Consider the following 17,555-nt stretch of genomic DNA (forward strand, 5'->3'; position numbering starts at 1 on the left):
GGAGTACAGAAATCGATTTAAAGAGCCCTTTATATCGATATAAAGGGCGTTGTAGTGTGGACGGGTACAGCGTTAAATCGATTTAACGCTCTTTAAATTGATTTAAACGCGTAATGTAGACCAGGCCTCAGTGAGAGTGATGAAATAAAACTTGATCTCTGAGGAAGATCACTTTGTGCTCAGATTAAAACTATTAACGGCTCATGATCTACTTGTGTCCCCTTCAAGATCAAAAATGAACATACTTGTCTGATGTAACTATGTTACTTTTATTTAAATAAAATGGCTTAAAACTTCTACTAAAAATACTGAATATAATTCATTCACATGTATATTACCATTGACTCCAAATAAGTTCCATCTTCATGTATCAGAGTGAGTGATTCCCACTTTTTCCTATTCAACCTCTGTTAACAGTCAACTGAAATTCACTGGTGGGTGATGTCATCCCAGACTAGGGTTGCCAAGCCTCCAGGATTGCCCTGGAGTCCCCAGAATGAAAGATTATGTCATGCAAGGAAACCTCCAGGAATACGTCCAACCAAAATTGACAATCTTATCCCTGACATGTTCTTATCAAAGCTTATTGAACACTTTTACCTCTTCTTTACAGGCTCCACTCAGCCATGTCATACTGTGCAAAATCTCCCAATTTACAGGCAAGGAAGGCCAAGTGGGTGGGATGTTGCCTTACTAAGATATCCTTTTTTCTTTCAACATACTACAAAACTTCTCTACATTGCCTGGTTTTTGAATTTTTTATTTTGATCTTTTTTTTTTTTTGGTGCATTAGAGTTGCTGTTTCTAATATTCTTATTTAACCCATATCCAAAGTAGGAATGTCACTATAATAACCGATGTTTCACTTGTGGTTTACAATAGTTTGATTTTTTTATGCATGGAACTTGAAAATCTATTAGGGAATGGGGCAAAAAGTCATGGAAAAAAGAGAATGTGAATGTATTAACTTGTTTTCATGCCACTGAAAAGAGAGACAGAACAGGATAAAATAACTATCGCAGAAGAAACTGGTAGATCTCTCATTCTTATGATTCCCATACAGTTCTAAAAGTTTTAAAGTTTATATCAGATCATGTTAAAACGCACTTGTGTAGCTGTGCCATTTTACCACCTATTTGTTATATATTCAGTTTATCTTTAATATGGCAATCATTAAAAAATAAGTGGCTTTTTGATGCATCTCTAGATGACCAATTACCTAAATGCAGGAAGAAACTCATTCAATTTTATGGTTAATAAACCAAGTAAAAGGCAAAAGAAATCTTCAACATGCATAACTGATTAATGTCAGAATTCAATTAATACCTCATCTGTATTGTAGATAATCTGCAGTCCTGAGGATATCATCTCAACCAGGTAGAGGAGGAACAGTGATACAGCATTTATCTGAAGTGAAGAAAAGGATAAAAAAAAAGTATATTTTACTTTTATGAGGTCATAGCAGACCAGTTGAGTTTCAAAACAAAAATGTGATAGATAGAGAAAAGGAGCTTTTGTGCTATGACGTGGTTATGTTCTTAAGAAATTTCATCCATTGTAGTATTACACATGTAATGTAAGTGTACTGATGTGGAACACTTGATCAAGAGAACTGCACCAAGTAGTGTTGTTAACAACTGCTTTTACATTTGTTTTTAAAGCTTTCCTTGAAAATTATGATATTAAAACACTTGTGCTTGGGAATACTGTTTTGAGCCATATGCAATTATTTCACAATCACCTGTGACAAGCCATCGCAAATGTATGTAAATGACAGTTATTGGAAAGTGACGCACTAGAAGAAGCAAGCAATAGCTTAAACCAGAGGTTCTCCAACTGGGGGTCAGGACCCCTCAGGGAATCATGAGGTTATTACATGGGGGGTCGCAAACTGTCAGCCTCCACCCTAAGGCCCGCTTTGCCTCCAGCATTTATAATGGTGTTACATACACAAAAAAGTGTTTTTAATTTATAAGGGGGGATTGCACTCAGAGGCTTGCTATGTGAAAAGGATCACCAGTATAAAAGTTTGAGAACCCCTGGCTTAAACAGTAGTCCACATATTTGAAAAACAGACCATTTAAGTCCTAACAAACAAAGTATTAATGAAACCATCTGGAGAGAAGTATTAATTTTAATCAACTGTTCAGCATATGACTAAATTACATTTATGAAAAAATGAGTTGTTTTCTTCTGTTACCAATCCCTAATAGACCATTAGGTTATTAACTGCCTTAGCATTCACACGAGTACCATTACTCTAGAATATCAGAAAAAACATCAATGAAGCAAAAACAATGATATCATGATAAGGTTCTTGTACAATATAGGATTCATATAATTATGGTGATTCAGATACTAAATTAGTGACATATAAAGTGTTCAAATTAATCAGTAACTTGCTTAAGAAATTAATACAAGCCTTAACTTCAGTGTGTGGGATTTAAAGAAATAGTCCGGACTCAAACTGTGACCTCCCTTGAATTTTTTTTAAACATGCTTAAGAATACTCTCCAAATTCTAAACCTTTTATGATTCTTTTATTTTCAGGTCACTTACTAGGGTGACAGAACTGGATAACAGAACTAGAGTGTAACTATTTCAGAAAAAGACTGGGAGATCTGTCTCTCTCTCACACTTCCCAGATATTTCCAAAAGTTATGAAGATTTATGTCAGATCATATTAACTATACTCTTTGTAGCTGTAATATTTTATCATTTTAGGTATTACATTTTAAGATTCTATCAGAATCTATTGCTCCCATGTTGTAACATAATTTAAAAGGGAACCAAACACAAACATAATGGACTGAAAAAGAAGATGAGGACCAAGAAGCCGTAGTGATTTTGCAACATGCCCCTTCCCATCTTTCCACCCCTCAGTCTTACAGACTGCCCCTGCACTTCCACTCCATGATGCTGATGTGCCACACTGTGGAAGAGACTTGCTGGCAGTAGGAGGGAGGGCTACTCCTTTTCTATGGCATTGTTCCTCTTGCAAATTCACAGGGGTTTTGTCACAAAACATTACACTGACCTTAGTCAGGATTATATCCCACATTTCCATTTTGTTGTGTATGTGGTTCTCATGGCAGTCACCAGCTACAGCAACTGCATTCTCTCAAGTCCAGAAGGAATAGCATTGCTGTGAGGAAGAGATGCTTAGAATACCAGGCAATTTCCCCAGTCTTATTCAGATTTACCAAGAGCCATGTAATTTCTCTCACAATCTATAGACATGTGCATGTTCAGCAGGTTTCATTCAGCAGCAGATTGAGTCATAACACTCCATCCATGAAATGATGTGCAGGAAACTGTCTTTAACAGAGCTTTCCGACTCCAAAATGGGTATATTTTATGAAGGGAATGATTTGGCTATATTGGCACCAAGAAATTAAATAATTCCCAGTATAACAACCACACTTGATTAACTACACAATATTTTGTGCTTTGGTTCTAGTTCTGTTGTCTTGGGAGCAACATCACTGTTCTCAGAGCTGTGCCAGAATGTTCTGTTATAAACAAGGATACTAATGAACACAAATGAAATTAATTTGGTGTCAGTTACATCAGAAACATCATGGTTATACAGGGGAGGGCAAATCAATATCTGGCAAATGGAAAAGGACAAAAAAAAGGATAGAATTTATATTTTCCAATCTTAGAAGAGAGCATTACAGACAATAGAGAATAACAAATTAAAAACAAACAAAACAGCAGTTTGCAGTGTCTTTTATATCTTTTAAAAGTTAATTAAACCTTCTCCGCTTTCTGGAAAATGTGGCTGGGAACATTAATAAAAATATAGTATCCAATATAAGATTATTGCAATCCTTCAATTTACTGATAATACAGTATGTACAGAAACTATTTTTATGCTGGGTTATTTATTGAAAAATTACTTTCTTTCTCAAAACAAAACTTTTTTTTTTTAAACACAGTTGCACTGATATCTTCTGCACAAGATAAACAGTTTGATCCTTTCAATACGAGTTACAGCAGACATCTCAATTTATAAAATTCTGTAAAGCTTGTCAGACTATAAAGAAACATCCATCATGAAAGAATATTAGATTCAGTAGTAATATTATATAAAAGGCACCCAATTCTGCAATCACATTTAAGAGGGTTTTTTTTGTTTTGTTTTGTTTTACCTGAAGATGGCCATATTCATCATGGGAGAAGACTTCATCTCCACTATGTGCACTGAAAACAGAATGAAGGCATTTGGATGGTCTGGGGTCTTGCTTAAACTGCTGAACCTAGAGGCAAATTTTCATAAAATGAAATAAATGGATTATAAATACACTCGTCTCCAAACAAACCCACCATCTATGATAGGTATTTTAAGATGTCATGCAAGTGTCAATCTATTAGTGAATTAACACTGAATAAAGTTTTATGTGAATTAGCACCAAATCACAAAGAAGTATTTGACTCCAGTTTATATTATTTTTTTTTCTTCAAATGATAGAATTGTTCAGTTTAATAATGGCTTCTTTATACATATAATTTCATTCCATACTCTGGTTTCATAATCAAGGAGTTTCTCTACTGTGAACACAAGTAGATTGCTACATAGAGATTCAGTAATTTCCATCTCCTCTCTAGTGCTACTTGCTAAGCATTCACACAATATCGACTATGAGGGCTACATTTCAGACCAGGCCTGCAAAACATGCAGCCCCTGGGCCGCATGGGCTCACTGTGCAGCCCGTGGGCAAGCGGCGGGGTGGGGCTACTGGGTTCGCCCCCTGCCAGGGAGAAGGCACCTCACAGCCCCGTGCACACACACCTCGCTTCAACTGCCCTAACAGCCAGAACTGCAGGTGGCTCCGTCTCCCGCTCCCCCGACCTGGCGTACAGCAGGTGTGTCACTTCCGGGGCCCACTGAGGCGGGAAGCGCTGGGCATGAGGCAGAGCCGGTAAGTGCCAAGCGAGGGGAGGGGCGCCCAGCCTGGGCTCGAACACAGCTCGGAGGGGTGGGGAGACTGGACTGAGACCCCCCCCAAACCCCCCTCTTGAGTTGGGGGCAGGGCAGCTACTGTGCTGGTTGGTCCCAGGGCAGCCTCTGTAGGGATCGGGGTGGGGGTGGGGAGTTGAACGGTCTGTGGGCAGCCAGGAAATCCCCAGGAGAGATGTGTGTGCGTGTGCTTCTGTGTGTGTGATGCACCTGCCTTACTCCTACTGTTGCCTCCTTCCCTGGTCCAGGGACCTTCCCCCTCCCTGGCCTCTATCACACTGTCCCCCCCGGGCTCCCTGCGGCCCCTGTGTTTGTGTGTTGGACAGTCATACCCAATCTCTTCACACTGTCCCCCTTTCTCCTCCCCTTAGCTCATAGCCCCAGAAAATCCCTTAAAACTATCCCTCTTTTCTCCTCCTCTTATTTCATAGGGGGATGATGAGCTAAGCGGGCAATGGCAGCGAGGCTTTATACTTGGGGGGGGTGAGGAGCGAGCAGCGAGTCGATGGCTGGAGGGGGATATCTATTTTAAGTATTTAAATTTTTGGTACTGCTGTGTGCAGTAACATAGTGAGCCCTGGGGGGTTGCAGAGGGGTGTGATTGTGGGGCTGGTCCTATTTTACTGTTGTGATCTGGTCACCCTATGTGCGCCGTTTCTCTCCCCACCACCGCCAGCTTTTCCACCCACAGTTGTTTTGGCAGGGCGGCGCTGGAGAAAGAGGGTTTGTTTATGCGGGATGGGCAGCGTGGGGTGGGGAGTTGTTTCCACGGGGCCGGGGGAGGGGGGTGGCCATCAGCTGTTTTCTTTGGAGTAATATGGCCATCACCTCTTTGCAAGTTGTGCAGGCCTGCTTCAGACAATGGTTTCTGCTACATTCCATTTGTTCGGCTATACTGCAGACTGAAAAAGGTTTTCTTTATGCACATTTTCCCCTCTGGGTGAAAGATCTTATTCCATGCTTTAACTGTATGATTTTATTGCATCCATATTACTTTCATTTCATACTTTTTTTTTTTTTTTTAAACACAAGCTTGCCCTTCCTTGCAATATACCTAGGATTTTCTTAATGTATTTCTTTAAAAAGGTAATTACATAAAGATTTAATTGGTGGTGCGGTTTTTTTGGCTGGAGCATTACCTCTGCATTTTTAACATAAAGAATGAAAAAGAGAAATTATGTCACTTCAAAGAATCAGTCTTTACTAGCCAAGATACACCAGTGCATTACCACCAGAAGAGGCTTAAAACAGATAATTAAAAAAAAAAAAAATCTTGCAAAAAGCAAATCAGTGAAAAACACACAAGCACACAAATTCTTACAGAGTTCTTTACTTGCACAGCAGGATGAAATTTACTGCTTTTTTTACACCTAAAGTCTTACACATACTTTTTTGGTTGCTTCAGACTAAGGTGCCTGGATTATATCAAAATGTATCTTCTTCATCCAACACTGATCACAAGTGTGCACATCTCACCTAGATAACTAAATAACAGCTTCAACTGATATTTTGGTGCTGTGCCATTTGCATTTTTCTTCTGTACATACAGGAACACAACATGAGAATTTAAATATAATCACTATGCAAAGGGAATAGCAAGAACTAAATGATTCAAGATACTCAAAGGAAATTGTATAACTGTGTTTTGAGGCCTGAAGCTGTTAAAAAGACTAACTTAAAATGTAAGCAAAAAACAAGCTCTATAAAACTTTAGAGATTAGTGGGGCATGGTGTCTGGGAACAAAATGCAACACCATGGAAACAGCAAAGAACAAGAGAAAACACCCAGCATTTCTTATTCTGATTGGGAATGACAAAAACGAAGATCTGTGTAATTACTTCTCTAGTCTAAATTACATACAGAATACTAAGCATCTGGTTTATCCTTACTTAGATTCTACTTGGTATTTTTTAAAAAGTACATCATAACAGCTATTGGCTAAATAAACTGAAGGGTTAAAGAGCTCATTTTATTGCAATCAAAATTGTAGTGAGCTATGGGAAAATATACTGCCGCTCATCACACTCATTCTGAATTCATGGGTTTGAAATGTACTTATAAAATCAAATTTTATTTCATGGCTCCTTTTTCTACAACAGCACTGTGATAATCAGGGCTCCAACACCCAAAGAGGAGAACAGGGGGTCTGAATCCCAAAGAATAAGCAAATGAATCAACTGATGTTATACAATGCTATTGTGTATAAAAATATGTCAAATAAGTTCTTTTATGGAAGCTTTTAAAGTGCTGAACTTGACAGTCATTATACACACACACACACAGAGATTATGATTATCAGTGTATATATGTAGAAAACTATCAGAGGGGTAGCTGTTTGAGTCTGGATCTGTAAAAGCAGCAAAGAGTCCTGTGGCACCTTGTAGACTAACAGACGTATGTAAATGTAGCTATGCAATTACAGCATCACCTCACAACAGGATGAGGAAGCACTCACACATGGAAGGCATCTCCCAAGGCAGTTGTTTACACAAACCCAGCTTCAAGTACCCATCCAATGACCAAACCAGGAAAAGACAATGAACCACCATTAAAGTTAATGGAAAGACACTGAGGTAACAGAGAATTCCCCCCCACTCTGTAAAACCATGAGTCACCAGGCTTTTCATCAAGAAACTGAGGAGCAGCCTCCAAATGGAAGAAGCTACCCATGAAATACTGGATCCCTCTTTATGACACTGGGTGCACTGGGAAACTGTTCAGAGGGAAAAGGTAACATATTTAGAAAAGAGAATTAATCTAATATAGAAATGTGAAGCCCGAGGTTGGATCTTTATGTTTATTTTCTATGTAGCCTGTATAAGTTTGTTTCTCCTTACTATTTCCTCTTTAAAATTGGCAAAAAGTTCTGTGGCACCTTATAGACTAACAAACGTATTGGAGCATGAGCTTTCGTGGGTGAATACCCACTTCGTTGGATGCATGAAACTTACTGCTTTTTTTACACCTAAGGTCTTACACATACTTTTTTGGTTGCTTCAGACTAAGGTGCCTGGATTATATCAGAATGTATTTTCTTCATCCAACACTGATCAAAAGTGTGCAGATCTCACCTAGTTAACTAAATAACAGCTTCAACTGATCTTTTGGTGTTGTGTCATTGGCACTTTTCTTCAGTACATACAGGAACACAACATGAGAATTTAAATGCATCCGACGAAGTGGGTATTCACCCACAAAAGCTCATGCTCCAATACGTTTGTTAGTCTACAAGGTGCCACACAACTCTTTGCTGCTTTTACAGATCCAGACTAACACGGCTACCCCTCTGATATTTCATCTTTGAATCTGTGATTTTTATATCAAATACATTTTTTTTGCTTATTTTTATCCCAACTAGGGCTCTGGTATGCAAACTGTGTGGAGTATGTCCCCCAGAGTGAACTGATAACTGGGGGCTGTTTTCACACCTTCGGAGTGATGAACTGGAGGGGAAAAGTTTGAGTATCTAGCAATTTAATACTCAATGTAGGTGGATTTGCAGAGACTCAGGACTAGAAGAACTGTTGGGATCACCCTGCAAAAAGTAACTAGGATGGTAGAAGGCAGGATGAGACCTTCAAGCTTATGGGCTGGCTCTTAGTGTCAGGATTCTGAGCCACAGAGTATAACATTAAGACACCCAAAGTTATAAGACAGACGGCGACAGAACCCTTTACTGGTCTGGGTGATCTCCAAAACATAGAATCATAGAAGGGACCTCAAGAGGTCATCTAGTCCACTCCCCTGCACTCATGGCAGAACTAAGTATTATCTAGACCAGTGGTCACAATAGATCACAATCAACTGGTCGATCTTGGGGACTCTCCTCGTCTATCACGATCTCCAGCCGCGGCAGAGCCCGGAAGCGACCAGCACGCCCCAATGGGTCTGTCTGTGTGTGTGTTTCTCTTTGCACTGCTCCTGCCTGCAAGCACCACCCCCACAGCTCTTATTGGCCAGGAAGGGAGAACAGAGGCCAAAGGGAAATTGGGGGCAGTGCTTGCAGAGAGGGGCAGTACAGAGAGCCACATGCCCCCAGCTTCTCCCCAGGGGTCATAGGGGTGCGTTGGCCCCTTCCAGGAGCAGCATGGGGCCAGGACACGAGCCTGCCTTAGCCTTGCTGCGCTGCCGACAGGGAGATGCCTGAGGTAAGTGCTGCCTGGCGAGAGGCCGCACCCAACTCCCAGCCCTGAGAGCACCCTCCCGGAGCCAGCAAAACATACCCCCTCCTGCACCCTAAGCCCCTGCCCTAGTCTTGAGCTCCCTCCCAGAGCCAGTACCCCAGATCGCCTCCTGCACCATGAATCCCCTCCTGCACCCCAACCCCTACCTCATACACCCTCCTGCACCCCAACCCCTGCCCAAGCCCTACCCACCTCTCAGAGCCAGCACCCCTCACCCCCTGCTGCACCCCAACCCCGCACCCCAGGCTCAGCCCCCAGTCCCCTCCCAAACTCTGAACCCCTAAGCCTTAACTCAGAGCCCGCACCCCTTCCCAAAACCCTGCCCCAGCCTGGTGAAAGTGAGTGAGGGTGGGGGAGAGTGAGCAATGGAGGCGGGGGGATGGAAGGAGCGGGGCCTCAGGGAAGGGGCAGGGGTAGATCCTGGATTGCCCTTAAATTCAAAAAGTGATCTTGGGTGTAAAAAGGTTGGAGACTACTGATCTAGACCATTCCTGACAGGCGTTTGTCTAACCTTCTCTAAAAAATCTCCAGTGATGGAGCATCACAAGCATCAGTGCTTCTTATATGCATCTTTGGAAACAAATCAGAAAATGCCTTATCTTTCGCTCCCAATACCACTTACCTAGTTTACTTTCCCAAGGTAAAGAAGCAATATATTTTCAAGTAGTTATAATGTGGTTAAGATGACGTGGAGTGAATGGGATGTGCGTTTGTAAAAAGCTATAAGATGGAGAAGAAAGAAAGGAACCAAAAGATAGAATGGAAAGTGAAAGAAAGAAGGGACTAAAGAGATGGCAAAAAAAAAAAGATTTCTTTCATTAGTGTTGTCAAACTAACACAGAAAAGATTTTAAAAAACATTACATGAGTGCATGAGTATAAACTTTGGGCCAGAAGTTTGGCTAGTGTCATTTGGCTTAGTGTAGCTATGTGTATCTTCATTAGAACCTGGGTACAATTCCTGATCTGATCTACACTAAGAATCAGGAGAAGAAACAGAACGAAAACCAGATGGAAGTAACGAGTAGAGCAGACAACAAGGCTTGAAAACAAACGTCTAGATTGAAGCTGTGAACGGAAAATGAGAATGACAGAAGAAGAAATTTACATGATGGCTTTGAAAATCTCAGTTTAAGGGATTTAGGCACCCAAGTCTCATTAAAATTCGATGAGAGTTAGGCATCTAAGCCGCTTAGGCACTTTGGAAAATCCCAGCCAGAGAGAAAGATTTAAGTGCAACAGGAGGACAGCAGACGAGTAAGAAAGAACCATGGTGGTGCCACATAACTTCCTTTTGCTTCCCTTTTCATTGTGACATACACACTCCATTATTTCACAAAACTACAAATCTAATTTGGACTGTCAAGTAACTGCGAGGAAGACAGAGCATCCCAGGAAAATAAAAATAAAAAACAAACTCTCAGGGAAGGACAAGTGAGGAGCCTTCCCATGTCCAAAGCAGAATGTCCAATAGACGATCCCATTCCATAATTCTTCAAGCAATACAGTACAATAAGTAGTTGGTACCATAACCACAATTATTGCCTCTACAAGGTCTACCTTGCACAGCATCACAACACTATTCTTACACTTCTTGTTCTATTAACAAGCCATATTTATCACAGTACATATTCCAGATGCAACATAGCCTATGAATGAGGAATGGAATTCATATACTGGATGACAGCATAATACAGTTTACTTAATATTTAATTGTATGTGTGTAGACAACACTGAGTATATCAGTATATTACAGAGATTCTTCAGGTTATAGTTTGTCTTCTACTGTGATTGGAAAGGCAATCAGTGTAATTAGTGAGCCACAAGCAATATTATATACTAATTTCAAGTGCAGTCATTTTTGGCATACATATTCATGCTTTTCCTAGCATAAATCTGTCCACTGTAAAAGTACAGTATATGTTTTTTAGATAATTCCAATTGGAATTATGTCTCTAATGGCATCTCACATTGCTTCTGCTACTCCATTGCTTGAATAGAGCCCCCATCACAGTAACCAAGGTAACAAATGACAGCCAGTATATACATTACATTAAATCATTGCTTATTTACTGTTTATTATTCACATCCCCCTCTGATTCTTTCTCCACAACAAAGCCCTGTAAGTTAAGGAGAGAAATATGCAGCATTTAAAAACATAAAAAACAAAGCAACAGATTTTAACTTTAAAAGCAGTCACAGAAAAATCCATCACTATTCCATTTTTATCCCCACACCTTCTCATATGTGGCCAAACATAGCTCTTTAGAAATTAACACAAAATAGAAGCTACATGAAATAAAAGGGATACACAAATTCCTGGTTTTTAAAAAAGACTCCATTCATAAAGTTCAAATCTCAATCTCTTGGGGATACCTGCTCATAAGTAATTCTAGATGAATTCTCTCTGTCTTACAACAGTTTCATATCACGTTGTGAAATCAACCCACACAGAAAGGATGGGTACTTTATTTTAACCTGATGTTAATAAGAATTTGACATTGAACAATTTAAAAATAAACTCAAATTTCAGACAGAACATCTATTAAATAGCATGCCTTACATTTATTTCTCAAAGTTACATTTTAAAAAATGCTTTATAAGGGTCTGTTCAAGTAAGAGACAGTGGACAGGTCCAAGCGGATCTTGATCAAACATGTTCATGATTACCACTGTCCCAATTCCCCCTTGGTCACACTCCTGTTTATTACTTTACCTTAAAAAAAAAACAAAAAAAAAACAAAAAAAAAAACCCAGCATGGAAGCCTCCCAACTGCTTCACTCTTTTCTGGAACTTGTAAAGTATGTTGTGCCTTTCATTGCTCAATGGCCCCATATTGGGAAATGAAGGGCTCCCATACCCCAGCCCTATACAAAGAACTGAAAAGGGGGAGGAAAAAAGGGTCTCCCTGTCCCCAGGTTTCATTTTCTACCTGGGGTCTCGGTAGAGGTCCAGGGAGTGAAAGTGTCTCATCACGGTCAGGCTCCTATTGCTCCCTCAGCATTGTACAGAGTCTAGAGAGCTGCATCTCAGTTCCTGCTGCTTCCCACTCCATGCAGGGGCTAGGAAAAGAGGTCATCCCTTTGACTCAGGACATAGAAAAAGCAACAACCTGGCTGTTGGATTACTGATGAATTCCTTCCTGCAGATCTCAGGGAACAGAGTGTATGTAAGGTCCCACAAAGCAATACATGAGAGTGAAGTCATATGCTAGAGTACAAGACACTAAGCACAACAGGCCATCAAACAAAACAGTGAAATTGACTATGTACTAAGTAATGTCAAATGCTCAAAGTAAGCAAAATGGTAAAGAAAGGATTTTTTTCTCTATTCTTTTTCAGTTATACTCTTTTTACAGGTTACTTGGAATAACAGTATATACAAGTTTTCAGACAGAGTCCCTTTAACTCATCCACTGTCCTTGGCTACCTTACCCCCTACATCATACACATGCACACAGACATACACACAAACAAAATCCCACCACTAACAGTGTATTATGTGAGAGAACGTAATTACACAAAATATTGAAATTTCAAGATATTCCCTAGGAACCTTAACTATGGATGGGGGAAAAAAACACAGTTATAATCCCAGAATATTCAGGGTCTGTTAACAGGGAGATCATGGGATGAGTATGTTGATGGTGCTCCGCTAGTACCTGCTTATTACAATGTAAAACTAAGCCACAAAGAGATAGAGAAGTGATGACCAGTATACTCAATGGCCTGGTCAGTAGACCAAGAAAGTTCCAGCATCACTTCAACAGCAGGGTACCTTGCTCTTAACATCTGAAATTCAGTGGCAAGGAAGTACCACCTAATGTTGAAAGCTCCTTTTCTCTAGGTTTCTGAGGTCAGGAAAGGAAGGAGCTCCCGATAATCCCACATCCTTCCATAGAAAACCACTAAGTCAATGGCCTGATTTTGAAACGTTCTGAGCACTCATTTCCCACTGATTTCTATGGGAATTGCTGGTATTCAGCCGTTCTGAATATCAGGTGATAAATGCTGAAAACATTACTCATTGTTATGATTGATAGGACTACCATACTGACTATATCACAAACTATCAACATTTTAGTTAGATGGCTGCCAGTCATAGGCTCAATTTGAATAGTAATTTGAAAAATATAATTTTGAAATATATTCCATCATTTATATACATAGTGAAGTTCTTCTTACCTTTCACATTTTCACATGGCTAGGCCCAGAAAATCAGAGCAGTCCTTTCTTAGCTGGACTGCACTGTAGTATTATGTTGCCTTTTTAATTTTATCTGTATTTGGAAGATGTTACTGCTTGTAGTTAAATTAATCCTTTAGAATTAAGTGAGCACTTGCGTCCACGCTGCAGTGTTTTTACCTTATCAGCCTGGCGCATACAGCAGTAGAGAATTCCTCGCATACATTTTATGGCAGAATGTTCCAGCTCATGTGTCCTTCCCTTGTCATCATCAATGCGCCTGAGAGAGAAATAACCCATGAAACAAACTGCAAATGCATTAGGAAAAAAGTTAAAGGTAGTAATGCTTTTGATAATTAAGTATTTAACTGCATAGTTAAACACTATATTATAGCGACACCCATTAACGTTAATACATTTAGAGTCCTGTCATTTTTTCCATGATACAATCCACATTTTTCAGTTTATGCTGTGCCTTAGCAAAAAGAATTGTGGACTACAAATTTGCCTGTATAACACAATAAGTGGGTGAGTGAAGAGTGGCTATTAAAGCTCTTAACTCAAGTTCCTTGATTATTTTTTTTTACTCCAATTTTTTTTTCTTATTTCTCCCAAAATGTTCTAAAGAAATATAAGTCAACAACATTGTGGAGAACCAAGGACAGTAACATCAATGCAAGAACTGTGCCATCTTCCCCACACTGCAACTGAGTTCTGGCTTATAGCACCTATTTTGACTAAGTCCTGGGCCTCTTGAGAGCAAAAAATGCCCAATCACACTAAACTGGTCATGCAATTAAAGGACTGGAAGGAACTCCGTTCTCACAGAAGAAGTGTAATTGCACTATGGGAACACAATTTACCACTTGAAGGCCCTTGAAGAATTCCACCTGGATTTCAGCAATTTCCATCCCACCATCAACCTCAGCATGGACGAGTTCATACAAGAGACCCACTTCCTGGACACTACAGTGCAATAAGTGATGGTCACATAAACACCACCTTATATCAGAAACCTACTAACCACTATACTTACCTACATGCCTCCAGCTTCCATCCAGGATACATCACACGATCCATTGTCTACAGCCAAGCCTTAAGATACAACCTCATTTGCTCCAATTCCTCAGACAAACACCTACAAGATCTCTGTCAAGCATTCTTAAAACTACAATACCCACTTGGGGAAGTGAGGAAACAGACTGACAGAGCGAGACAGGTATCCAGAAATCACCTACTACAGGACAGGCCCAACAGGGAAAACAACAGAACATCACTGACCATCACATACAGCCCCCAGCTAAAACCTTTCCAGTGCACCATCAACGAGCTATGATCTATCCAGGAAAACGACCCCCAACTCTCACAAGCCTTGGGAGGTAGGCAAATCCTCACTTACAGACAGCCTGCCAAGCTGAAGCAAATACTCACAGCAACTACACACCACACCAGAGAAACACTAACTCAGGAACCAATCCCTATAACAAACCCCATTGCTGTCTCTGTCCCCATATCCACTCTAGCGACACCATCATAGGACCAACCACACCAGCAGAGGCTCATTCCCTTTCACATCTACTACTGTGATATATGCCATCAGGTGCCAGCAATGCCCTTCTTCCATGAACATTGGCCAAACTGAACAGTGTCTACGTAAAAAGATAAATGGACACAAATCCGACATCAAGAATGGTAACATACAAAAGCCAGTAGAAGAACACTTCAGTCTCCCTGGACACACAATAACAGATTTAAAAGTAGCCATCCTTCAACAACAACAAAAATTCAAAAACAGACTTCAAAGAGAAACTGCTGAGCTAAAATTCATTTGCAAACTTACCACCAACAATTTGGGCTTGAATAGGGACTGAGAGTAGCTGGCTCACTACAAAAGCAATTTTCCCTCTCCTGGTATTGACACCTCCTCATCAATTATTGGGAGTGGACTACATCCACCCTGACTAAATTGGTCTTCAACATTGGTTCTCCACTTTTAAGGTAACTCCCTTCTCTTCCTATGCCAATATATATTTATGGCTGTATCTGTAATTTTCACTCCATGCATCTGAAGAAGTGGGGGGTTTTCACCCACAAAAGCTTATGCCCATATAAATCTGTTAGTATTTAAGGTGCCACCGAACTCCTTGTTGTTTTTGTGGATACAGACTAACATGGCTACCCCTCTGATACATAATACAAAATAACTCCTATATATCATGCTGTATATCTCCAGATATCAGGATGCAAAGACTTTACATCACTCCTGCAAGATCTGCATCACTCCTTTTCTCACCAGCCTTAGTCTGTCTGTCAGCTACTGTAAACATGAGGTATTCAGCACTCCACTACCAATGCTTCCTTTCCAACATCTCTGTTTCTTCCATTCTTCCAAACATTTCAGCTTCATCCACAAAGGGGAGGGATTAAATGAAAAGGAAGATGTAAGGAATTCCTTCAATACAAATGGATAACAGGGGCAACAACCATGCTTTTCAAATCATAGCTCCCTTTCAATATTTTAATGCTCTCAACTACTACATTTATTGCTAGCCTTTCATAATATGTTTCAAGCATAAAAGAGTGAAATTAAACATAAAACATTTTAAGGGCAACCATTTCAGCTGCCAGTTAAAATAAAATCCTAAGGTGATGCTACACTGGTCAAGAAAATTTTATTTTCATTTGCAGCCACCATGACTAATTAGGGAGTAGTCATAAAAAAATAAGGCTATGCAAAGGTATGTCTGTAACATGAACTGTTATGAAAGCAAAAAAAGTTTTGAGGAGTCAAACAATTTTAAATCCATCTTTCAAGTAAAGCCACAGAGATAGAGATATACAATTTTGACCAATAAATAATATAGATTAAGGGAGGGTAAAATCTAACTCACATTTTTATCTATATAATAGATCATCTGCACTTGAACAAAAATTCTCTATATTATAATGAATTATAATTAGCTCTTCAACTAAAAATATAATTGAATTGTGCTGACAAAAATGATTATCTTCTTACGGTGTGATGCTGGGCTGTTAGTAGGGACTAAATTTTTCATTATTCTCAACTCATTCTTCCCTTCTCATAAATATAGAACAGTTGAACTAACACCATCTTGCTCAGCATTGTCTGTTCGAAAAAGAATGTGGAATACTCAAAAAGGAGAAGTAGTGTTTTAAAAAAGAGTACCACATTAGCATGAATTGCAGGGAGTTTACCCATAAATAATGATGGGAGCAATATGGCTCCCATTATTCTTCAAATCATACTATAAATTAACTCCAGTGAAAAGTGCTGCTCACTTTCCTAGGCTACTGTTCAAACAAGTTGGGGCTGGGAAGGAAGGGTATAAGGAACAGAAGACCTAAGATTTGGGTAAAATTTGGAAAGGAGTTCATTCAGGCAATGATTATAGCTCGGGCCCTACCAATTTAACAGCTCTGAAAAATGCAAGGTGGACTGTGAAATAAGCCCTTCCGTGTGAAATCCAATGTCCCCTTGTTTGGAGGAGTGCCCCAGCAAAGGGTTACATAGCAAAAAATATAGTGAAAAAAAGTTACTGCAATCAATGTGTTGTGAAGACCATTTATATAGGTTAGTGAAACAGGGAGCTCACAAGATACTCTTGATGTTCTTGGTAAGTGAAATTTAAAAAGCTGTTTACATAATATTATGGGAGCGAAAAAAAGTGTTACAATTTTTTATTATGATTGTCACAGGTTTTGGGGCTATACTCCAAACAGAAATTTAGAAAAGAAGCTATACTTATAAAAGTTAGGGAACTGGAATTTTACAAAGCTATTCAGCCCGAAACCTCATTTCAAAAAGTCAGGTAAAAGGAGAGACAATAAAAAGATACATCAAAAATATACTTTTTTTTATAGCTTATTTATTTTTGACTGAGTCTGCATGAACTGATAGGTTGAAATAGATCAAAATCCATCCACCAGGAGACTTGTTGAGGCCTCCGGAACTCATATAATTTAGGTTTCCATCAGCTACATCCAGTGCTGTTTTTAGCACCAGTCTGGCAATTAACTGAGAACGGTCTCTAAGGGTATGTCTACACTATGGGATTATTCCAATTTTACAGAAACCGATTTTTGGAAACACTGTATAAAGTCAAGTGCACGCGGCCACACTAAGCACATTAATTCGGCCGTGTGCGTCCATGTACCGAGGCTAGCATCAATTTCCGGAGCGTTGCACTGTGGGTAGCTATCCC

General features: G+C 39.8%; 1 protein-coding gene across 7 annotated transcripts in view; it reads right to left on the minus strand.

Annotated features, from left to right (window-relative positions):
- PHKB (phosphorylase kinase regulatory subunit beta) overlaps positions 1-17,555 on the minus strand; it is a 232,696-nt gene that overhangs the window by 150,250 nt on the left and 64,891 nt on the right. For all 7 annotated transcript variants that reach the window (XM_032787057.2, XM_075073813.1, XM_032787060.1 and 4 more), the window contains 3 exons: positions 13,513-13,612; positions 4,155-4,262; positions 1,327-1,407 (listed from right to left, as the gene is read on the minus strand). In XM_032787057.2, the coding sequence (XP_032642948.1) occupies positions 1,327-1,407; positions 4,155-4,262; positions 13,513-13,612 (289 nt within the window). The remainder of the gene's footprint in view (positions 1-1,326; positions 1,408-4,154; positions 4,263-13,512; positions 13,613-17,555) is intronic.

The sequence above is a fragment of the Chelonoidis abingdonii genome, chromosome 19 (assembly GCF_003597395.2).
Source record: "Chelonoidis abingdonii isolate Lonesome George chromosome 19, CheloAbing_2.0, whole genome shotgun sequence".
NCBI classification, from domain to species: Eukaryota; Metazoa; Chordata; order Testudines; family Testudinidae; genus Chelonoidis; species Chelonoidis abingdonii.